Raw genomic sequence first — 23,307 nt, forward strand, 5'->3', positions numbered from 1 at the left:
GGGTTCAGAAAGGGGCTTAGGGCTGGGCTCAGGAGGGGGCTCAGGGCTGGGCTCAGGAAGGGGCTCAGGAGGGGGCTCAGGGCTGGGCTCAGGAGGGGGCTCAGGACAGGGCTCAGGAATAGACTCCAGGACTGAGCTGCAGCCCGCTTGGCCACACGGAGGGGTTGAGGGGCGGGTCTAGAGAAGTGGAAGCCTTCGGGGACAGAGGAGAAGAGGCTCGGGCCCTCACGGTGTGGGCGAACCGCAGCTCCCCGTCGTCCGTGTGGAACAGGATGTGGAGGCGGCGGCTCTGGAAGTCCGTGCAGTTGGACGCACTGGTGACCTGGGGAGCGGGCTTAGAGGATCAGCTGTGTGGGGCCATCCCACCCTCTCTCCTGGCCCTGTATCCTCCTGCAGCAGGGGCTCACCTCTCCAAAGCGGCCGCGGCCTGGCATCCAGGCCTCAATATCAAACTTGCGGTAGGCGGGAAGGCCCAGTTCCTGGGTGGGCATGTCCAGGACCCTGCGGCCAAGGAGGGAGACGTGGCGATGGTGAGCGGAAGAAGGGTGAAGGGGGAGGTGGAGAGGGAGGAGTCAGGGGCGGAAATGGAGGTGATCAAGAGGACCGGGTGGAAAAAGAGGAAAACGTAGGTAAACAAGGAGGAAATGACAGTAGCGAAGGGGAAGAGGCTGGGACAGAGCGGGTGGTGGGACAGCAGGTGGACAAGGAAGTGGAGGGGAAAGGAGCTGATGGGAGACGAGGAAGAAGGGGGAGGGCAGGTGGCAGAGTTGCCTGGCCCTTCACCATGTCCGTCCTCGCCTCTGATAATAGCGCCGTTTTTTGTAATGGGTCACACAGAAAAAAGCCCGCCTCTCTCAGTATCTCTGAAAGCTGTGTGGCTGATAGAGAAAAGGGCTTACAATGTCTGGGTCGTACCCTTCATGGAAGGGTGTGTCTCCCCCCTCCACACCTTCGCACTGGATGGTTAAAAGCCATCTTGGGCCCTGGGATGAAGGCAACACCCTAGGGACAGGGGCAGCGAGAAGGAAGGGGCCTGGGTCCCCAACACTGGAATGTCCTGGAGTGCTTAGGCTTCTGTTATTTTAGGTTTGCGTTACAGCAACCAATCCCATAATTCCAATACAGAAAAAAAGGGGCAAAGAAGAAGAGGATGGTGATGAAGTTCAAGATGAGAAGGAATAGCTTCCCTCAGCCAGTACCCAGCCGTGCCCTCTTGACTCCACACCGGAAGTGCAAGCCGACCACCACCACCCCCTCGCCCCTCTCCACACCGGCAGTGCAAGCCGACCACCATCGCCCCCCCTCCCCTCTCCACTCCTGAAGTGCAAGCCGACCACCACCACTCCCTCGCCCCTCTCCACACCGGAAGTGCAAGCCGACCACCACCACTCCCTCGCCCATCTCCACACCGGAAGTGCAAGCCGACCACCACCACTCCCTCGCCCCCTCCACTCCACTCCGGAAGTGCAAGCCGACCACCACCACCCCCTTGCCCCTCTCCACTCCTGAAGTGCAAGCCCACCCCCCTCCACTCCGGAAGTGCAAGCCCACCACCCCTCCCCCCCACACACCGGAAGTGCAAGCCCAGCTCCTTTAAGATCTCCATCTGAAGGGACAGGAACTCCTCCAGCAGCTGCGTACTCTGCTCTAGCCCCGGGCCTGTCACCCCAAACATCTCCACCTGGGGCAGGGCAGGGGGCACAGGGGTCAGGAGGCCCCGGGCTGTTGGGGTGACCCCCTGCCCCAGGCTATACCAACCTTGGTGAAGTGGTGCACTCGATACAGCCCCCACGGCTCCTTTCCCGTGTCCGTCTCCGCCCGGTAGCAGGTGCTAGAACAGACCATCCTGGAGGGTAGCAGGTGAGGCTGGGTCAGGGAAGGGAGAGCGAATGGCACAGGTGGGGACAAGGTCTTAAGGAACTGGGCGTCACCTGACTGGCAGGTCCCTGAAGGCCACAGTGTGGTCCATGAAGTAGCCTGGGAGGAAAAGGGGGCAGGACAGGGTCAGTGGGGGTCACCACCAGCCCCTGGAAATCCTTGTGAGAATTAGGAAAGACAGTCCGCCCTGGCGGTACATGGCTGGATCTTCACTATACTGTTCTGCAGTAGACAGCTCACACAACGGTCCTGGGTAGGTGTCCCTCAGCCCCCAGGATGCTCCCAGTTGTCCACCCACAATCCCTCCTCTCTGAGGACACAGGAAGTGACCTCCTGCCCAGGCCCAGCTCACCTGCAAGCCCCACCTCTGCTGTCCCAGCCAGGTTGAGGTCCTCAAAGCGGGAGGGGTCGATGTTGTAAATTTGGGATGGGTTGGCGTTCGGTGTCATTCCACAGCCTTCCTGGTGAAGGAGGCCGGGCCACGGGGGCCAGGGGACAAGTAACCCCAGGCCCCTGGTTCTGCAGTCACAACCTCCCACCACTCCCCAGGAAGGTCCAGACTGCCCTGGCCTCCTTCCTACAGCCTGCCGCCCTCAACCCAGCGCCAGGTGGTCTCCCTGCCAGGACCCCCAGAACCAGGGCCGGCACACAGCTGGGCCTCACTCACAAACACAGCTCCTCGGAGGAGGTCTGGCACCGTCATGGGGATGAAGCCCTGTGAGGGGAGAGGACCGGGTGAGGAGTGGAGTGGGGAGCCCACAGCGGACCCCAGGCTTGGGTCTGAAGAAAGGACACTGCAGAGCGAGCTAACGGTGCCCCGTCAGTCCACATTCCATCCACCTCAAAGGGAAGTGAGGAAGGCCAGAGCAGTGGGTGAGGAGCTGGCCCCAGGGACCTGGTGTCCCTTTCACAGTGTCCCTGTCACTGCTGCCCTCTCTGCTGTGTCCCAAGCTCTCCTCAGCTCCAGTGCCTCCACTCAGCCCATCCCACACAGGACAGTTGGAGGTGTTCTCCAGCACAAACCGGACCACGTCCCTCCTCTGCCTAAGGCCTTACATGGCTCCCCAGTGCCCTTGGGAAATGTGTGAACCCCTCAGTATGGCCTGCAAGGCCCCATGCAGTCAGCCCCTGCCACAACCCCCCCCCCCCAGTTTCAGTGGACACCATGTATCCCAAGCCTGCAGATAGGCGGTGTTGTGCCACAGTTCAGAGCACAGGCTCTGAGGTGGGGATAAAGACAGCACCCCCTCGTGAAGCTGTCGTAAGAGTTGAATGTGCCAATAACATGCAAACAGCTCCAGGAGCAGAGCTCACCCCTCCTCCCCGCAACCCTCCCAGTTCAGCACGCAGCCACCTTCTCCAGGCAGCCTTCCCATCCTGGTCCATACCCGCTGGACGAGTTTGTTGAGTGTGAAGTTAACCAGGCCGTGCTGCAGGAGGGCCCCGGCCCCACGCAGGTAATAGGAGCGGTGGCCAGACACGTGGGACAGGCGCCTGGGAGACAGACAGGCAGGCAGGCGGGTGCATGTGGGCCAGGGCTGGGGCGGGGAGGGGGAGCTAACACCTGGGGGGTAGAGGCCCAGCTGCCAGGCAGGGCCAGGGCATAAAACATTCATGCCAGGGTATGGTCCTGGCAGTCCACACCCCGTGCTGAGCCTGAGGCAGGAGCCGGGTGCCAGCTGCTGGGATGGGGATGGCTGCGCCGAGGGGGCGGGAGAGGGGCTCACTTCTGACGGATGATATCCAGCTTTTCGCCGATTTCCAGGTGACCCCGGGGTTGGAAGGAGAATGCTGGATGTGGGTAAAGCGCAATGGGTGTTAAACGGGAACCTAATTTGCTGTGTAACTTTCACCAAAAACACAGTAAAGTATTATTATTATTTTTTTTTTAAAAAAAAGCACTACGTAAGACAGGGAATTTGTCTTGGAAAAAGTACAAGCAGAATGCTCTGTAGCAGCAAGGATGGCGGGACTTCGTCTCACATACTTTGGACATGTTATCAGGAGGGACCAGTCCCTGGAGAAGGACAGTGAAAAACAGGAAGACCCTCAACAAGGTGGACTGACACAGTGGCTGCAACGATGGGCTCAAACATAGCAAGGACCGTGAGGATGGCGCAGGACTGGGCAGAGTTTCCTTCTGTTGTACACGGGGCTGCTATGAGTTGGAACCGACTCCACACACCTCACAACAAGACAGGGAACAGAGAAAGAGGACTAGAGAGACAGAGGGAAGACAGAGAAGGAAGCTGAGAAAGGAAAAGAGGAAAGAGAGAAAGGAAAAGAAAGGGAAGAGAGAGAGAGAAGCAAAGAGATGGGATGATAAAGAAGGAAAGAGAGATGAACGGGGAGGAAGACCGGAAGGCAGAATCAGAGAGGAGAGGAAGAGATGGAGAGAGCAGACTTGGAGAGGAAGAGAGAGAATCCGCTAGACGCACCCACAGCCAGGGAGGAAGAGCCCGAGAGAGATGAGGACCGAAATGGGGTCAAAGACACACGCATGCCCCCCAGAAGGGAGACAGGGCAGGAAGCCAAATGAGGGGAGGGGGGAGAGAGAACAAAACCCAAGAACTGGCCCCAGGGACAGCGAGGGCCCAGAGGGGCAGGAAGATGGTGCCAGGGTTCTGCAGGGCCCAGCCACAGCTGTAGACCCCAGAAGCCCCCTGCTCCCAGCCCGGGGTCACCAGGCTGGTCGGCTCCCAGCCCTGGGGTGTGGCCCACCTGGCTTGTCTCCGACAACGTGGAGCACTCGGGCCTGGCTCTCGTCCCCAACAGGCTGCAGGGAGACAGCGGGTGTCACGGGGATGGTGGCAGTAGGTGGCCCCAGGCCTCCCTGACACACAGCACTGCACTCACCACATCGGGGTGGGTCTGGTTGGGCAGCCTTAGTGCCCGCAGGTAGAACTGCTCCTTGAGCTGGGCCTCCTTGGGGTACAAGGAGTTAAGCTGCTTCCGGATCTCCCGGCCACGTGCCCGCAGACTCTGATATTGGGGGTGCTGGCGGTGGGGCGAGCAGGGTCAGCCCAGGAGAGGGTGGGGCAGTCCCTCAACCAGTTTGACCTCGATCCCTGCAAGCAGAACCTCTGTGCTGGATGTTCATTGCCTCTTCCTTTGGCCCAAAACCAAAAAACCAAACCCGTTGCTGTCAAGTCGATTCCAACTCACAGCGACCCCGGAGGACAGAGTAGAACTGCCCCATGGGGTTTCCAAGGAGCGGCTGGTGGATTCGAACTGCTGACCTTTTGCTTAGCAGCTGTAGCTCTTAACCACTGCACCACCAGGGTTTCCTCCTTTGGCCCAGCACCCTGCATTTCCTGATGACCACATGGCCCATGCGTGGGACATGACTCAGGTCTGGCCAAAGGGAGCATTCCATTGCCCTGGCCACAAGTCAAGTCGATGACCCAAGCCAGTGTAACGAGAATCGGCCTCAGGACTTCGACTGGAGCTATCAGGGCAGTGGTCGTCTTTGTGCCTGATGCCCCATCCCAAGCTGTGCTGCCACCCCAGACCCCTAAGGGGAGAAGGGTAGTCTGGAAATGAGAGGAAAACAGAAGGAAGACGTGGAGACAGGACCTGGATCCAGCTGCACCTCAAGCAAGTTTTCTGTTTCATGAATCAGTAAAGTCTCTTTTTTTCTTAAACCTGTCTGAATTGTGTTTTCTGTCACAACTGAGGAATCGTGACTGCCACCCCCCTCCCCCCAGACACAGGATATCGACTCCCTCTAGTACCTGCTGCACTTGATCCTTGTCTTGGTTTTCCTGGTAGAGAACAGACACAGGCGGTGATGAGGTTGATGAAGGGGTGGTGGGGGAGGAGAAAAAAGGAGGGGTGAAAGGTCAGACAGGGTCAGGGAGTCTGAATCCCTGGCTCTGCCAGTGACCGGCTGTGTGAACCTGGCTGGGTCCCTCCTCCACTCTGTGATTCAGTTTCCCTATTTGTAAAGCTGGGAGGAGGCCAGATGACATGACAGTAATCATACTTGTGGCTCCCTGTGTGGCTCACGTGATCTTATTTCTTCACAACCCACTCTAAGAAGTTGCCATCAACGTGATCCCCATTTTGAAGATGAGGAAACCGAGGCTCAGAGAAGCAAAGTCTGTGAGCGTGTATTTGGAGGCCTGCAACCAAGTGCTTTTGACCCACTGAACCTTCTAGAACCCTAAGCAGCTGAGGGAAGCAGGCAGTCCTGGGTCCAAATGTCGGGCATCTACCAGCTGTGAGCCCTTGGACAAATCTCTTCCCTATCTGGGCCTTGGTCTCCCCATCTGCAAAATGGGGGTGACAATAGGACCTCCCAGCCAGGCTGTTGTGTGGCTTCTGATTGTGAGAGTCTGAATAATCAAACCCAGGACCACCTGGCCAATGTCCATGTCGTTCAAGCTCCTCAGATCGGGTTTCCTGTTACTTGCAGCCAGAGGCAGCCTCACTGCAACCCCTCACCCACCTAGGACCCCCGTGCTCACCAGCAGGGCCCGCACTGCCTCAGCCACGGCCCCCTTCTCCTCCTCCAGCCTCTGGATCTGCTCTCCCAGCTGCGTCAGCTCCTGCCACATGGAAATCTGGGGGTGGGGATGGGAGGGGAGATTGGGAGGGGAGATGGTGAAGCAGCCACTGCCCCTTCTCGCTGGCACGTCACCCCACTGGCCACCTGGGCCTGCGGTGGGGTGGGGCAGAGACCCCTCACTGTCCCCCGGGAGCCCTTCTCCTCTTCCCTCAGTGCCAGAACTCCCTGATGTTTAGCTGGGCATGTGGCTGCCTAGAATTAAGATGCATCTTCCAGTCTCCCTATAGCCACTTGGGCCCATGTGACCCAGACCAGCCAAGGGACATAAGTGGAAGTGCTAAGTATGTGTGTAACAATTTGTCTGCATTCCTGGGAGGTGACCCTGGAATTTCTCAAGTGATTTGAGTCTTTGTTATTTATGGTGAGCTCCTCAGACCACACCTGACAGTTGATGCCGGTGAGGTGACTCGTGGTGGGCCCCTCAATGGTTTATGCCAATGAGATGACTCGGGCTGGCCTGCCAGAAAGACCAACCATATGATTAGAGGGATGGGGAGTTGGAGACTGAGTTCAATCACTTGGCCACTGATTTCAATCTTGGCTACACAATGAAACCCCAACGAAGACTCTGCACACCAAGCTTAGGCGAGCTTCCCTGGTTGGCAATATTCTGTGTGTTGTCACACATCTATGTGCCGGGAGGTGATATGCCATGACTTCACAGGGAGAACACAAGCTTCACTCTTAGGGCCCTCCCAGATCTCGCCTTATGTGTCCCTCTGTATGGGTGGTTCTGATCTATAGCCGTTTGCTATGATAAAACTGTAATGGTAACTATACAGATTTCCTGAGTCCTTTAAGTCCTAGCAAATGATCAAACTTGAGGGGATGGTGAGAACCCCCAAATTTGTAGCCATTAGGTCAGAAATGCAGGTGGCCTGGGGACCCCAAGCTTGCAGTTGGGGTCTGAAGTGAGGGCAGTCTTGTGGAGGACCATGTCAGAACTCCTTGTAGCATGACCCCTGGGTCATCTTCTTAAAGATAAGTCCCCAACCTGGACTTTCTCTTTCTCACTTCCCTTGGACTGGAAGATGGACCCTAAGAGGAGGTGAGGAGGACAACATCCTAAGGGATGGAGAGCAAGAAGATGGAAGGAACTTGGGCTTCTGATGGACACACGGAGCAGAGTCCCCCTGCTGGCCTGGACCACTCACCTCTCAGCAACAATGAGAGGAAAACAGACTCCTCTCCCAGGGGCTGTTATAGGAGCTAAACCTGCACTCGACGACACAGGGAATAAGGAGGCGGGAGACCCTTGTACCCACCAGCTCTCATTTCCTTAGGGACACCTGCTGCTAGGAATTCTGCCCCTGTGAGCCCAGATCCCTTGAAAAATCCCTCTGGCCTCTGTGGCTTCAGTATTCTCTTTGGCAAAATGGTGCAAACCACACTGTCCTACCTCCCTGGGCTGTGGTGGGGCCGGAAGCCAGAAGAGGAGAGTGGGCCACAAGGCAGTTTGGTGTCCATCTGATGGCTTCCCCTGGATGTTCCCTGGATACTTCACACTCACACAAGTCTGTTCTTCCTCCTCTTCAGGAAGAGCCCCACGGGACTTCTGACACCCCCAGTCCTAAGTCCTCATCCTAGATGCCTGTTCCTCCCACCCCCACTACCAGGTCCTGTCCTTCTGTCTCCCTCCCCACCATCTCCCTGTTCCTCCCCACTCCAGGCCCTGTCATCTCTCACCAGGACCCCTGTTCCAGCCTCCCAGCCTTCAGGCTCACCCCCTCCAGTCTGGACAGAGAATTATTCCTCCCCTGCTTAAAAGCATCCAAAACTCCACAGTGCCCCCTAGAACAAACCACACATCTAATCATGACCTGCAAAGCCACATGCCATACTCCTCTTCACACATTATGCTCTAAAAAAGTAGTTTTTCAAGCTTTGGGATCTATTAAAAAAGAAAACCCAAACCCATTGCCATTTAGTCGATTCCAACTCACAGCAACCCTGTAGGACAGAGTAGAACTGCCCCATGGGGTTCTAAGGCTGCAAACTTTAGGGACACAGACTGCCACATCTCTCTCCTGCAGAGTGGCTGGTGGGTTTGAACGGCTGACCTTTCAGTCAGCAGCCAAGTGCTTAATCACTGTGCCACCAAGGCTCCATGGAATCTATTAGCGGGTTATAAAATAAATTTGGGATCTGTAAACCGCATTTTAAAAGTGAAATCGAATGTAATAGAAAAAAATAAGGATCCATCATCACACATGGTAAGATCAAGAATTGCTATGAAATTTTTGTTTCAATTTTGGGGGTGTGTGTACTAGGTCAGGATGTGAAATGTCTTACTTTTGGCCACAAAGTTTGAAAAACCCTGCTAAAGGATGTGCCATGGATCAAACTGTGTCCCCCCAAAATATGTGACAACTTGGCTAGGCCATGGTTCCTAGTATTGTGTGGTTGTCCTCCACTTCGTGATCTGATGTAATTATCCTCCATTTTGTGATGTGTTGTAAATCCTAACCTCTGCATGTTAATGAGACAGGATCAGTGCGGGGGGGTATCTTGAGTCACAGCCTTACAAGAGGGTGTGATGCAAATCACACCCTTACTCAAGTCACACACTTGCTTGAGTCACACCTTTTATCTTACAAGAGATAAAAGGAGAGAGAAGCAAGCAGGGAGAGAAGGATCTCCTACCACGAAGAAAGAAGAGCCAGGAGGGGAGCACACTGTTTGGACGTGGGGTCCCTGCACTGAGAACCTCCTAGACCGAGGGGAAGATTGATGCCAAGACACATGGACATCTCCAAGGAACGCTAGGCCCACAGAGGTTGAAAGGAGACAAGGACCTTCCCCCAGAGCCGACAGAGAGAGAAAGCCTTCCCCCAGAGCTGGTGCCCTGAATTCAGACTTCTAACCTTCTAAACTGTGAGAGAATAAATTGCTGTTTTTTAAAGCCATTCACTTGTGGTGTTTCTGTTATAGCAGCGCTAGGTAACTAAGACAGGGTGTGACACTCTAAATTACACACACCAGTACTAGCTGTCAGAGTAGAACTGAGCTCCATAGGCTTTTCAATGGCTGATTTTTTGGGAGTAGATTGCCAGGACTTTCTTCTGAGGAACCTCTAGGTAGACTCAAACCTCCAATCTTTCAGTTAGCAGCCGAGCTCCTTAACCATTTGTATCCAGCAACTCCCTAAATTACCTACAGTTCCACCAAATTCTATATCCTGACCTTCCTCTAGGCATTTGTACATACTAGTCCCTCCAGGTGGAACACTCCTCTTCTCCACCCCAGGCTAATCCTCACTCGTTCTACACATCTTTGCCTAATGCCACCTCCCCTTAAAGCCCTCCTAGGTTGTCCTCTACTTTTCCTTCACAGCACTTAACAGAGAATATAATTATATATTTATAATGGTATGTTATGTGTCTGTCTCTTTCAGTAGGCGAACTTGGCTAGCACAGCAGTTAAGAGTGTGGACTTGGTAGCCAGACAGCATGGGCTGAAATTCCTGCTCTGCCATTTATCAGTTGTGTGATCTTAGGCAAGTTAATTAACTTCCCTGAACCTTAGTTTCCACTATGATAAAATGGGGGAGATAATGGCACTTTCCTCACAGGGTTGTCGGAAAAATTAAATGAGGCGAATATGTATGAAGTACTTAGAACAGCGCGGTAGGGGAGCCCAAGAGAGGGCTGGAAGAACTTGGGGACCCCTCCCTCCTCAGCACCCCAGGAGGGTCTAAACCAAAAACCAAACCCTATTCTGCCTCATAGCGCCCCTGTAAGACACAATAGAACTGCCCAACAGGATTTCCGAGGAGCGGCTGGTGGATTCCAGCTACTGACTTTCTGGTTAGCAGCCGAGCTCTTAGCGGCTGCACCACCAGGGCTCTCCACGAGGGTCTAGAGATATGATAATCCCAGCTTAGTCCCCTAACACGAAGTTTTATGTAAGTGCTAGCTGTTTCGTTGTTATTATTCACCACCTATTCACAACACCTGGAACATGGTGTTCCACAAACGTCTCTCAACAGGATCACGCATTCATTAAATACACTTAACTGCCGGCTACCTGTGGAGCAGGTGCAAGACTCCACCTTCTACTGCCCCGAGGCAAGAGTCCCGCCTCCCCCACCCCAAAACCTTCAGATTTACTCCCTCACTTCCCTTTTTCTTTTATGGCCTTAGGGTAAGCCTGGCATGAGATTGGGAGCACAGAGGGCACTGGCCCATAGTAAGTGCCTAGTGTGCGGTACCCAGCATGCATTATGAAACAGGCACATTACGAGTGTTCAGGACACAGTAGGCATCTCTGGCATACAGTAGGGCCTTAACAGCTAGTGGGTAACCGACCTCTTGGCGTCCAGTCGATTCCGACACATAGCCACCCTATAGGACAGAGTAGGGCTGCCCCATGGAGTTTCCGAGGAGCGGCTGGTGGATTCACAATGCCGACCTTTTGGTTAGCAGCCGAGTTCTCAACCACTGCACCATGAGTGCTCCCAGTGTGCAACTGGCCCAGCACAAAAATTTGTTAAACTTAGGAAAGAACTAAAATTCTTGAAATAAGCCCGCCCCCAGCAGAGAGCGTCTTGCGCGCCCATTTCTTGCGTAAAGCGAACAGCCAATAGGCAAAGCGTCCTCGCCCGCCCGCGCAAGCGCACTCACAATCGCGGGCACGTCCGCCGGCCGCAGCTCCCCCTTGCGGAGCTCCAGGGCGCGCGCGGCCTCCTCCGGGCATGCGCATAGATGCTCCATGTCCAGCTGAGGGAGCGCGCTGTAGCCTTCGCGCGCGTGCTCATACAGGAGGTTCCGGTCCTGCCTCTTCGTAGCGAAATTTTTCCTTGCGCTCTGGTTGCAGGCGCAGCCTCCACGGGACCAGAGTCCCCGACTAGCCAGCAAAGGCCATAAGCGCCGCACCATGGACGCAGCCATCTTGGACGGAGGACAAGGAGATACGCCCCCTTCGTCCCGCCCACTCCGTCTTGAGACCAATTGCAAAGCCGCCGTCGGGCTCGTGACGAACCAATCAGACCGTGAAAGGGGCGAGCCTTTTCAAAGAGAAAGCCTTAGAAACTATGCCTCGGAGCAGTTCAGTGAGGATGGTTGACGGAGATTGACTCCGTCTTTGACCAATCGCCGCCTCTTCCCCGCCCCTTCGCTTTGCATGAGCGGCAGAACCAGCCAATCACCGTCGGGATAACCTCCGGAAGGGGCTAGAGGCCGGATTCATCGTGTCTGCGGACCCTGCTAGGGGTCGGTAGGTCGGTGGAATCCTCGGGTGCTTCATACCTCCCGGGGCTCTTACCAGTCTTCCCTCTCCTCCTGTAGCGGGTGGGAGTGGTTGGATCCCTGGGAGCCTACTCCGAGCGAGGCTAAATTTACTGAAGGACTTCCTGTTAGCAGCGTGAGGGGTTGTGGTTAGATCTTTAGAGGGACTTCCTTAGATTTAACCAGAGACTCTGATAACCGGATGGGAGGAATTTGGACCCTGGCTCGACTACGGCCACTTTCTAAACCTCTCATCCCGTAACACAGGGACGCTCCAGGCGGCAGGATGTCGTGGTCTGGCCTTCTGCGTGGCCTCAACACGTCCCTGAGCTGTGGTAAGTGGAGGGCTCGGGTCGCAGAGACGGGGCTGCATGAGGGTTATCACCGCCGGGACTTGATTGCCTCCTCTGCAGCCCCAAGGGAATCGGGATTTTAAATCAGGGATGGATTCACGGTGGGTTTTGGTGGAGCTCGGGTTGCAAGGGCAAGAGGTGGGAGGCGTTAATTAGTTGCACTGAGGGCTTGCTTTGCGTCCGGCGAGTACCAGGAGCCTGGGCAATCATTTATTTCTTCATTAAATGTTAATTTATCCAATACCTTCCGTGAGTGAGACTTGGGTTTTAGACGTGGTTCTGTGTCACCGAGGGTAAAAGGCCCCACACGCTCTGTTCTTGAACTGACGAATTTTTCAAGAGTCTGGTGTGTGTCAGGGAGCCCTGGTGGTGCAGTGGTTAAGAGCTCGGCTGCTAACCAAAAGGTCAGCAGTTCGAATCCACCAGCTGCTCCTTGGAAACCTTACGGGGCAGTTCTACTCTGTCCTATAGGGTCGCTATGAGTTGGAATAGACTGGATGGCAATGGGTTTGGGTTTTGGAGTGTGTACCAGGCACTGGGCAGGACCCTTTATTTATGCACTTATTCCTTCCACAGACATCAAATGCTTCTCTGGGGCCATGCCCTATGTGAAGTATTTCATGCACTTGTCACTATGCAAACTTTTATTCAACACCTGTTTGCCAGTCACCAAGGCCTGGGCCCTGCCTCGGGAAATCCGGGTAGCTTGACATGCAGTGTCTCATGGTAGCCTCACACACACAGTGTCGGGAGAGAGGCTGATTCTGGTGCCCGCCATACAGATGAGGAAACAGTGAGAGGCAAAGAATCTTGCCCAAGGGCATGCCACTATGAAGGGGCAGACTGTTTCATCCCCTTTGGGGATTCTGTGGCAACTCTAGACACAAGGAGATGTGGGAATGGACAGTAGGGCCCAGCCCTGCCCTGGATCTGGGGGAGAGTGGGAAGTTTGGGTCGTAAAAGGGCGCCGGCGCTAGTTGACAGAGGAGGAGGCATAGGGGTGCATTGATGGACAGAATCATGGCCTCAGAGCCCTGGACCATGAGTCCTGCGAGTGCAGAGTCCAGGTCTGTCACCCCCATGCCTTCATTCCTGGGGCCAGGACACAACAGGTGCTCGATGGGTGTTTGTTGAAGAGAATCCAGGCATCTTTGAATTTTCTTACCCCCGCCATCCACTCCATGAGCAAATCCTGTTGGGTCACCTTGCAGATCTATCCCCTTCCCCCGCCTGCCTTTCATCTTTTTGCTGAGACTGACCACCAGCAGCCACACTGGTCTCCTTTCCGTGGAGTGTTTGGGGACATCGGCTTGCACAGAGTGAGCAAGAGAGCAGGTGGAGAGATGAGGTCAGGGCAGTGACTGGGGCAGCGTGTGTGGGGCCTTCGCCCCTGAGTGAGACAGGGCCACGCGAGGGCTGTGAGCAGGGCAGGGACACGATTGACTCAGGTGCGTGTGGGGAACACATTGAGGGACGGGCCAGGAGCTGGGAGACCAGTGAGGAGGACAATGCCGGAGTCCAGCGGGGAGCAGGATGGCCAAGGCCAAGGTGAGCACAGCAGAGGAGGGAGAAAGGGGCAGATGCTGATCAGCTTGGAGGGTTGTGCTAACAGGATGTGCTGATGACTTGGGTGACAGGAGACTGTGACCCCTCCAAGGAGCCCCCCACAGGGTTGCTGTGGGGAGCACACGAGCTGATACATGTAAAACGCACAGGACAGCACTCGGCACAGTGTTAGCACCCGTGTTCACTTGTGTTATTATTATTTTTCTTTTTTTAGTTATGCCAAAAGGCTAATAATTTTTTAATTTTTATTTTGATGGTAAGTAACATGTTTAACACTGATAGAACAAATAAAACTGTAACATTTTTTGGAAATTTATACAATGACTTCATATACTCTCAATTATTATATAACCAAAACGAGTTGCCGTTGAGTTGATTCCGACTCGTGACTTCCCTGTGTCTTTCAGAGTAGAACTGTGCTCCGCAGGGTTTTCAGTGGCTGTGTAGGGTCGCTATGAGTCGGAATCGACTTGACGGCAACAGGTTTGGTTATTTTTCAGAAGCAGATCACCAGGCCTTCCTTCTGAGGCGCCTCTGGGTGGATTTGACTTGCCAGCCTTTTGGTCAGTAGCCAGGTGTTACCCGTTTGTGCCACCCAAGGAGTCCTGATATATACGGTGTAACTGAAAGTTTCTCCCACCATCCCCCCACCATTTGAGAAGTTGGCAGCAGGGCATCACTTGTGTTATTCTTAAGCAGTGTTAAAAATTAATACCTTTCTTAGAGAATAAAATCAGTTCATTCATGTAAAATGCTTCAAACAGACTCTGAGAGGTGGTGGTAGCGCAGTGAATGTCTTGCTGTTGTGTCTCCCTGGATGCTGCACATGGTTAAGAGCTTGGCTACTAACCAAAAGTTGGGCGGTTCAAATCCACCCAGAGGCGCCTCGGTAGAAAGGGCTGGCGATCTGCTTCAGAAAGCTCCCAGCCATTGAAGACCCTGTGGAGCACAGTTCTGCACTGACGCATGGGGTCGCCATGAGTTGGAATTGACGCGATGGCAGCTGCTGTGGTTTTTTTTGGTCTATTCTTACTGTTATCTTTAGATACCCCTAAAAATCAGTTGCCGTCGAGTCTATTCAGAGGATTTTCAATGGTTGATTTTGGGGGAGTAGAACACCCCCAGACGTAAACAAATGTATCCTTGTAAAGTGCTTGGAGCAGCGCATGGAACACCAGATTATCTGTTAGGATAACAACTCTCTTCCGCCTTCCCGGCCGTGTCTCCCCAGGCCTGGCCCTGGCTCCCCGGCTCTGGGCCACCCGCCCCATGGCCACCCTGAACCAGATGCACCGCCAGGGACCCCCAAAGCGGCAGCCCCGGAAGCTGGGCCCCACGGAAGGCCGGCCGCAGCTGAAAGGCGTAGTTCTGCGCACGTTCATCCGCAAGCCCAAGAAGCCCAACTCGGCCAACCGCAAGTGCTGCCGGGTACGGCTCAGCACAGGCCAGGAGGCTGTCTGCTTCATCCCCGGAGAGGGCCACAACCTGCAGGAGCACCACATCGTCCTCGTGCAGGGCGGCCGCACCCAGGACCTGCCCGGCGTCAAGCTCACTGTTGTGCGCGGCAAATATGACTGTGGCCACGTGCAGAAGAAGAAGTGACCGCCGGGGCGTTGTGGGGCTGGGCGTCCCTGCAGAACAAAACTTTCCAGGCTCCAGCAGGGCCCTTGGGACACAATTCCAGCAGCCGGTCCTGGATTCAAATCCTGCCTCTGCTTCTCCCGGCAGGACCACCGTTAGCCCATAGGGGCCTGGGTGTGAATGAGAAAAAGGCACTCTTCTGTCAAGACTCTCGGCTTCCACATGTAGCGTTGGCATGAGGTTCCCTTTCTGCTGGGCCGGGACACTGTACTGCCATCTGCTGGGAAGGGGTTGTAATAAACACAGGCTCCCACGGTTGTGATGTAAATGGCGCCCTCCGGCTGTACTTGTCCTCTGCCTCCTGCAGAGCTGGCACCTGAGATCCCCTCTGGGCCTCAGTTTCCTCCCCTGGAAAATGGCCCCACTCACAATGCTCCCTTTGTTGAGTTTCTTGAAGATTAAGCGAGATGACCTGTGTGCGTGACATACACAGACAGTAATCCTGTTTTAAGTCAGTTAGGTGGCACTGAGTCCCCATTACACTTCCTACGGGCATGGGACCTGAGCAGGTGAAGCCTGCCCTCCAGCTTCCCCATCTGGAAAATGGTGGTAATTGTAACATTGACATTGAAGGGATTAAATGGATCCACTGCTTCATACATTGTTGTGTGTGGAGTCGATTCTGACTCATAGTGACCCTAGAGGACAGAGTAGGACTGCCCCATAGTGTTGCCAAGGAGCAGCTGGTGGATTCGAACTGCCGACCTTTTGGTTAGCAGCCAAGCTCTTAACCTCTGTGCCACCAGGGCTCCACGCTTGGTACAGAATAGCAGCACGCGTGTGTGTGTGTATGCGTGCGCGCTTCATAAAGGGAGCTGCTATTCTGTATTATTGTCAGACTCAGGCAGACCTGGGTTCAAACCCTGCCTCCCCCTCTTAATTGCTGTGTGACCTCAGGTATGTTACGTGCCCCCTCTGGGTCTGTTTCCTCCCCTGGAAAGTGGCGCTTGGAGTGATACTGACCTTAGTGGGGGTTTTGTGAGGATTACATGAGATGAGTCCTGGTGGTGCAGTGGTTAAAGCGCTCAGCTGCCAACCAAAAGGTCGGCAGTTCAAACCCACCAGCTGCTCTGTGGGAGAGAGATGCAGCAGTCTGCTTCCATAAAGATTTACAGCCTTGGAAATCCTATGGGGCAGTTCTACTCTGCCCTGTAGGGTTGCTGCAAGTCAGAATCGACTCCACAGCAGTGGGTTTGGTTTGGTTTAAATGAGATGAGCTCCTGCTTGGCACAGCAGACAGGGGAGCTGTGCTCAGATCCTTGGCTCTGGAACCCCACTCTGGCTCATGCCCCGCCTCCCTTACCTAGTGGCCGTGAGACCCTGAGCAGGGCATTCAGACCCCCAGCCTGCTACCTCCTGGACTAAATGGCATTGATGGGGGTACCTGCCCAAGAGCTGTGGGAAGGGCCGCTGAGAACAGACGTGGGAGCCGCTAAACAACGCTGTCAGCACAACCGTGTCAGGGTTCTCTGAGCCACCTCCGTGTCCCTCCCGGCCCTCTGCACACAGCCGTCCTAAAGCTCTCATGACTGGAGACATCCACAAGGCCTTGTAGGATCCGAGCTGGGGGCGGTCACGCTCATCGACTGCAGACAGAAATTGCCCGTCAGCTCACAGTTAGCACCAGTTTTATTGGGTGTGTTGGCTGTGCCGGCTGGGAAACTGGGAGAAATCGGGGATGGGGGTGGGAGGGGAGGGGCGGAGAGTCTCTTCAGGGCAGGCCTTGCACTGAATCCAGGCAGAGAAAGGAGAGGCTTGCCTGGCAGGAAGTGGGGGCAGGGGACAGAGTTCAGGGGTCAGCGGAGAAGTACAGGGGGCCTGTCTCTGAGGAATTCACAAGAAACGCCAGTCTGGCCCAGAACGAGGTGCCGACAGGGTAGCGCAGACGGCTGGTTACTTGCCCCGCGGCTGAACCCCCGGCTGACCCCTGCTCCCTGCCAGCAGTCAGCCTACCCAGAAACACAGCCAAGGTTCCCTGCTCCCAGGCTGTCAGGTCTCCCCCCGCTGTTGCCTGACTCAGTCTACCAACGGCAAGCTAACTAGCAGTCTCTGAGTCTGATGCCCCCACCGGGGGAGCTGAGGAAGCCGTGAAAAGGCTGGTGGGCTCCCTGGATGGATGGACACAGCACGTGGGCCACCCTGCTGACGCAGCAGCAAGGGGGTAACAGGGAGGGCATGCCCGGAACAGGCCAGACGGGACCCACTGTCCCTGGGCATCTCTGGCTCCTGGCTGCAAAGTCCCTGATGAACGATGGCATCGGGCAGCCCCGGTATGTTGTAGGAGGCCTCAGCGGGCTGGTCGCTAGGACAGACGGATGCGCACCCTCACGCTGGAGTGGGTCACCAGGGCACCATAGTGGCCCACCCAGGACCGCGTGTCTCTCCCGTACTGCTCGAAAGACACGTAGCGGATGCCCTTGCCGAAGTTGGTGAAGACGTGGGAGACCTGTAGGGTCACGGAGAGCAAGAGGGTGAGGGCTTGTGGGCGCCTGCCTCCCCCCCACCCAACAAATATTCACCAAGGACTGAGCAGACACCACGCCCTGCTCTGTGTGCTGGGCGTACAGCACAGAAGAAAGTAGCACATACCCCTGCCTAGTGGGGGACCTAGACCCCTGAGCAAGGCAGGCGGGGGAGAGGGGCCCGTAAAGTGAGAAGGTGACACTGGAGCAGAGACCTGCAGGAGGGGGAGCCAGCTGCGGATCTGGGTGAAGCGCGTCACAGGCAGTGGGAACAGCCCGTGCAAAGGCCCCAGAGGGGAGAGTGAGTGGAGCAGAGTGAGCGAGGCGGGGAGAAACAGGCGGTGGGGTCAGGGAAGTAAGGGGGCGTGTTGGGCAGGGCCTGCTGGGCTTTTACTCTGAGATGGAGTCCCGGGAGGGCAGTGAGCTAGGGAGTTGTGATCGGACTCAGTTTTTAGTGGGATCTTTCTTGGTGTTGTGGGGGGTGGGAGGAGGGAAAGGGAGGAAGCAGGAAGACCACCTAAGAGGTCACTTTGGTAACTGAGGTGCGGTGGTCACTGTGGGAGCCAGCCTGGCCTTGAATGGGCCCTGAATGCCTTGGTGTGACTTCAGGCCCCTCACTTAACCTCCTTGTGCCTCAGTTTGCTCAGCTTTACAGTGAGGAGACGGCAAGGACTTTTATTCACTGCTGCATTCCCAGCACACAGTAAAAAACCAAACCCATTGCCATGGAGTCGATTCCGACTCATAGCAACCTTATAGGGCAGAGTAGAACTGCCCCATAGAGTTTCCAAGGAGCGGCTGGTGGATTCAAACTGCCGACCTACGTGTTAGTAGCTGAGCTCTTAACCACTTCACCACCAGGGCTCATAGTAGGTGCTCAATAAATGTGTGCCAGACAACCAGCCATTGTGCTAAGGAAATGAATCAAGACGTAAAAAGCTTTTGAAACAGCCTGGGGTGCAATAAGAACTCAGTGTTGCTGTCAAGTCATTTCTGACACATGGCGACCCCACGGGTACAGAATCCATGCGGTTTTCTAGGCTGTGACCTTTTGGAAGCAGATCGCCAGGCCTTTCTTCTGAGGTGCCTGTGGGTGGGTTCGAACCACCAACCTGTCAGCTAGTAGCCGAGTGCTTAACTGTTTCCACCACCCAGGGGCTCCCAGTGATTGTTAGGCTAGCTGACGGCGAGAGCTGAGAATGGAGATTGAGCAGGGTGAGGCTGGGGTGTGTGTGCCTTTGAGCGGGTCAGGGGTGATCGGTAAGGCAGTCTGGACACACCTGTCGGCAGCCCCTCTCAGTCCACTGAAGGACCGGGTTGGGCGAGGCGGAGAACTTGACCACTTCGTTTTCATACACGTCTAGGAGGCGGACCCGGAGCCGGTAGATGCAGCCGCAGTTCTCCCGGGCGCCCCACCTGCCGGGTGGCAGTGAGCCTCGATGCCCCCACCACCCACCAGCTCTCTGGGGGCGGGGAGGGGGCTGAGGACTGGGCCTCCCTGAACCTTGATGAGGGCCCCAACACCCGCCCCACAGGCGGAGAGATTTGGCCGGGGAACCTAGGGGGAGGAGCCTGAGTGCTCCTGGGGAGGAGCCTGGATGCTCTGGGGGTGGCCACAGCTCAGGGAGCAGCCTGGTGATCTCCCCACTGTTCCCCGGCAAGAGACAGGGGAAGAAGCGGGGTACTCTGGAAAGGAGAGGGCTCGTGGTAAGCCCACAGGCTGGAAGCCACCCAGCACCCCTGTCCCAACTCTGCTCCTCTGAACCTCAGTGCTCAGGGCACAATGCTCCCAAGGCTTCGGAGGCCTCGGGCATCCACAAGCCCTTAGGATCAGCTCTGAGTGGGGGGCAGTGGGAAGGGGAGGGGGGCACCTTGTTTCAGACTGAGCCGACAGAGTCGGTGGCCCCCATGTCAACAACCCCGGTCCCTCTGGGAAGACGGTGGGGAGGAGCGCAGGGTAGGGGCCCTGCTCACAAAGGCTCCGCCCCCCCGGCTCCACACCTATGAAAGCGTCACCTCACCTCTCGGCCTCACTAAGAAGCGGCGCCTAAGGGCAGTCACCCCTCGGGGTTGGCGGGGGCTCCAATTGCGTCGCTTCTGCAGAACGGCTGCCGCCACAGCTGGTGCTCCGCGAACAAGCTGCCGCTCCCTACTCACCAGTCGCTCCCTACTCACCAGTCGGCTACACAGATCTCGATTTGTGCGCTGTCGAGCAGCTCCTGCCACACACCCTCCATCACCAGGTCCACAAGCTGCCTCTTGAAGCACCATCTGGGAAGGGAGGGTGGTGGGGGTGGGGTAGGCACGCCCTTGGCTCATTCAGACCTTCACACGGTTCTCTCTCGACTTGAGTCACAGCCCAGAAATCACCTCCTCCAAGAAGCCTCCCCTGATAACCCTGTCTAAAGCAGCCCCTCGGGGTTTGCTCTACAAGACGCGGAGATTCATGATTCGTGGCCTCCCTGTTTGCCTCTCACATCCCCTCTACCGTTCTGCGCCCTGCTCTGGGCTCCAGGAGGCCGAGCTGCATGCAAACCCACCCTTATTATTTGTGGGGGCCTGGACATGAGTACAAACGGAAGCCAACCCCCTAGGTGTCTGAGCAGGGACTCCTGGGGCCTTCCTGGGTGGCACCATCAGTTAAGGAGTGCTCCACTACTAACAGGCAGTTCAAACCCACTCACGGCACACACGGAGGTGCCGTGAGTCACAATCAACTCGATGACAGTTGGTCTGGATTTTGGTTTTCTCCATTGCGAGGCCCAAGCTCTAAGGCTGTATGGCCTGCGTGGTGGACCGGTCTCCCTTACCCTCTGCTTCCTGTCGGGTCAGCCAGTAGAAAGCTCCAGCAGGAGATAGAAGGGAGGGGAGAGAATCAAATCAGGGTATTTATCCTCCTCCCTCTCCACCACCGGATCACCACGGGCCTGCTGTGTCCCTCAGCCAAAGGACACAGCTCCGTCAGGCCCTGTCTTCGCACAGCCCTCTCTGTCTTCGTGTTTCAGTAACCGCTTCCTCTCCTCGCCCTTTCAGGCCCAGGAGTGGCAATGTCCCTTCCCTCCATGGCAAACTAGCTTGGGGTCACACAGTACCTGTCCCTTGAGATCTGCCTACACCTTGGTAAACGGTCCCTTTCTCCTAGTTTGAATGGTGCCATCAGAAATAGTGGAGTGCTGGCGGAGGAACAGATAAATTGACAACACAATAGAAAAGTGTGCTCAGGCACAGACCTAGGTGTGTACAAGAACGTCATAAATGAAGGCGGTAGCACCACCAATCAGCGGGGAACAGACAGATTCTTTAGTTGATGGTGTTGGAAAAACTGGCTCAGTATATGGGGGAGAAAAAAACATGATCTTTCATAACAGCACACTCAAACATGGATTAAAGACCTAACAGTGAAAGGTAGGAGCCCTGGTGGTGCAGTGGTTAAGTGCTATGGCTGCTCACCAAAAGGTTGGCAGTTCAAATCCACCAGGCGCTCCTTGGAAACCCTATGGGGCAGTTCTACACTGTCCTATAGGGTCGCTGCGAGTCGGAACCGACTTGACGGCAACGGGTTGTGGTTTTGGTGAAAGGTAAAAACCATGAGGTCATTAGAAGAGACTATTAGACAATATTTGTTATGATCTAGTGGTGAGGAAGGACTTTTCAAACAGATTTCAAAAACACATTCTAACTAAAGGCGAAACAAAAGGTGAATTTGATCACAGTAAAAGATTTCTGCCCAACAACCCCATGGACGCAGTGAATACAGGTGGCAGAGTGGGAGATTTTCTGCAATACTGAGGACAGGCAAGGGACTAGCATCTAGAATACACAAGGAATTCATTCCTATCCACAAGAAAAAGACATCAACCGTAATAGAAAATATAAACAGGCAATTTACAAAAAAGGGAATCCAAAAAGCTAACAAGAAGATGAAGAAATGCTTAATTACTAGTAAATAATTCAAATTAAAACAGCAAGGGGATATCACTGCATCCTTAACATAGGAGCAACAATCAGAAAGCTGGATAATGCCACATTACAGTTGTTGCCTATGGGGCGCGACGGGGGAGGATGGGTATGGGGTATGAGGATAAAAGAGGATCAATTAATCATCTTGTTTTGGCGTCCTTATAGCATTTATCACAATCAGAAACTCTGGAGCCAGATTACCTGGTTCAAATCCCGGCTCCACCATTTACTAGATGTTGAGTCCCCCCTGTGCTTCAGTGTCCTATTATAAAATGGGGACAATAAAAGTACCCCACAGGGTTGTTGTGAGAATTAAGAGTTACATATAAAGCGTTCAGAACAACGTCTGCCAGAGAGTAAGCCCTATCAGTGTTCGCTGTGTCATTGTGATTTTGCTGTTTACGTGCTTAACGTCGCCCCCAACCCTACATCTAAAATGTAAATGGAAAAAGCAGGTTCCTGATATTTCTGATTTTTCCCTGTACCTCTGGCATATAAAACAGTGCCTGGTACCTGGCAGGCCCTCAACAAGTATTTGTTGAATGAATGAATGAGGGAAGGTGAAGGTGGATTAGGGTGAGGGTAAGGACGGTGGGATGGGGTGGGGTAGGATTTTCCCTCCCTGCCTCGGGCCCTTGACCCAGGGAGCAGGGGCTACTCACTCGAAAGACGTCACGAAGCAGGTCTGGGAAGGGGCCCCCGGCACCAGAATTACGTTCTTTTCCACGGCCCAGCCATTCCCGCCGTGCTCCACTTCCCAGCCTCTGAAGCCCTCTGTGTGATACAATAGGGTTGAACATAGAGGTTCACCTACCAGCCAGCCCTGAAGTCCCGCCCCCGCCCACTGGCTCCTCCTTCTCGCGTGCGCTCCACCCCTCCCCGTGGCTGCTTCTACTCTGGCTCCGCCCCTCAGCAGCCTGCAGTCCTGGTCCCACCTCCTCACCTTCACTCAACCCTGCTCACCGACTCTCTTCAGCCCCAGTTACCTGCTCCTTCTCCCTCGGTCCCGCCCTCCTGCTGTACATCCCTCTAGCCCCTCCAGCTGCTCAGCTTCTCCCCCCGGCCCCGCCCATCGGTTTCTCTCCCAGCCCCAGCCCCTCCCACCACGGCCCTCTCTTGGATCCTCCTGTGTCGGCCCCGCCCACTCGATGTTTTCCCTCCCGACTTCTCAATGCCACCACCTCCTATACGACTCCTCCCCTCCGGTACCCAATCCATTTCTCCCAGGCCGCCCCTGACTCCTCCCTCCTTAGCCACGCCCACAGGCCTCCCTGCCAGTACTAATACTGAAAATATACCACAAGCTCCCTCGGGTTCTGCCCACAGCTCCTGGCTCCTCCCACCCGGTCAGTTTCTTCCCCAGCCCAGCCTGTCGCCCTGGCCTCGCCCACCCAGTTTCCCAAGCCACGCCCCCTGGCTCCTCCAGCCCTGGCCGCGCCCACCCACCCAGCCTCACCCGAGCCCGCATGCTGCACATCCCATGGGTCGCCTCAGTCCCGCCCCCGCCCCGCCCAGCCCCGTCCGAGCCCGCATCCTGCACACTCTTGGGTTGCCTCGGTCCCGCCTGGCCCCACCCCTGCCCCATCCCGGCCCCGCCCGCCCAACCTCGCCTGAGCCCGCGCCCCGCACACAGCCTGGGTGGCCTCGGCCCC

General features: G+C 55.5%; 3 protein-coding genes across 6 annotated transcripts in view; 1 reads left to right on the plus strand and 2 right to left on the minus strand.

Annotated features, from left to right (window-relative positions):
• SARS2 (seryl-tRNA synthetase 2, mitochondrial) overlaps nt 1-11,448 on the minus strand; it is a 12,303-nt gene extending 855 nt beyond the window's left edge. The window contains exons 1-14 of the mRNA XM_004388211.2: nt 11,071-11,448; nt 6,348-6,443; nt 5,613-5,642; nt 4,735-4,875; nt 4,600-4,654; nt 3,606-3,669; nt 3,267-3,372; nt 2,546-2,593; nt 2,231-2,339; nt 1,932-1,977; nt 1,759-1,846; nt 1,572-1,681; nt 408-501; nt 230-322 (exon numbers count right to left, since the gene is read on the minus strand). Of these exons, the coding sequence (XP_004388268.1) occupies nt 230-322; nt 408-501; nt 1,572-1,681; nt 1,759-1,846; nt 1,932-1,977; nt 2,231-2,339; nt 2,546-2,593; nt 3,267-3,372; nt 3,606-3,669; nt 4,600-4,654; nt 4,735-4,875; nt 5,613-5,642; nt 6,348-6,443; nt 11,071-11,337 (1,347 nt within the window). The 5' untranslated portion in view covers nt 11,338-11,448. The remainder of the gene's footprint in view (nt 1-229; nt 323-407; nt 502-1,571; nt 1,682-1,758; nt 1,847-1,931; nt 1,978-2,230; nt 2,340-2,545; nt 2,594-3,266; nt 3,373-3,605; nt 3,670-4,599; nt 4,655-4,734; nt 4,876-5,612; nt 5,643-6,347; nt 6,444-11,070) is intronic.
• An 11-nt stretch (nt 11,449-11,459) lies between these two features.
• Nucleotides 11,460-15,862, plus strand: MRPS12 (mitochondrial ribosomal protein S12). 4 transcript variants are annotated; one of them, XM_023742296.1, is made up of 3 exons: nt 11,460-11,662; nt 11,941-12,008; nt 14,824-15,862. In XM_023742296.1, the coding sequence occupies exons 2-3, from the start codon at nt 11,960-11,962 to the stop codon at nt 15,192-15,194; spliced, it is 420 nt and encodes a 139-aa protein (XP_023598064.1). In that variant the 5' UTR covers nt 11,460-11,662; nt 11,941-11,959; the 3' UTR covers nt 15,195-15,862. The 4 variants fall into 4 exon arrangements, with proteins under 4 accessions (XP_023598064.1, XP_023598065.1, XP_004388206.1 ...); XM_023742297.1 differs by having other exon boundaries at nt 11,609-11,658; XM_004388149.2 differs by having other exon boundaries at nt 11,628-11,666.
• A 1,275-nt stretch (nt 15,863-17,137) lies between these two features.
• Nucleotides 17,138-23,307, minus strand: part of LOC101358703 (F-box only protein 17) — a 6,715-nt gene continuing 545 nt past the window's right edge. The window contains exons 2-5 of the mRNA XM_004388150.2: nt 22,318-22,429; nt 19,871-19,966; nt 18,976-19,111; nt 17,138-17,679 (exon numbers count right to left, since the gene is read on the minus strand). Coding sequence (XP_004388207.1) covers nt 17,536-17,679; nt 18,976-19,111; nt 19,871-19,966; nt 22,318-22,429 — 488 coding nt within the window. The 3' untranslated portion in view covers nt 17,138-17,535. The remainder of the gene's footprint in view (nt 17,680-18,975; nt 19,112-19,870; nt 19,967-22,317; nt 22,430-23,307) is intronic.

Source organism: Trichechus manatus, unplaced genomic scaffold (genome assembly GCF_000243295.1).
Source record: "Trichechus manatus latirostris isolate Lorelei unplaced genomic scaffold, TriManLat1.0 scaffold00207, whole genome shotgun sequence".
NCBI lineage: Eukaryota > Metazoa > Chordata > Mammalia > Sirenia > Trichechidae > Trichechus > Trichechus manatus.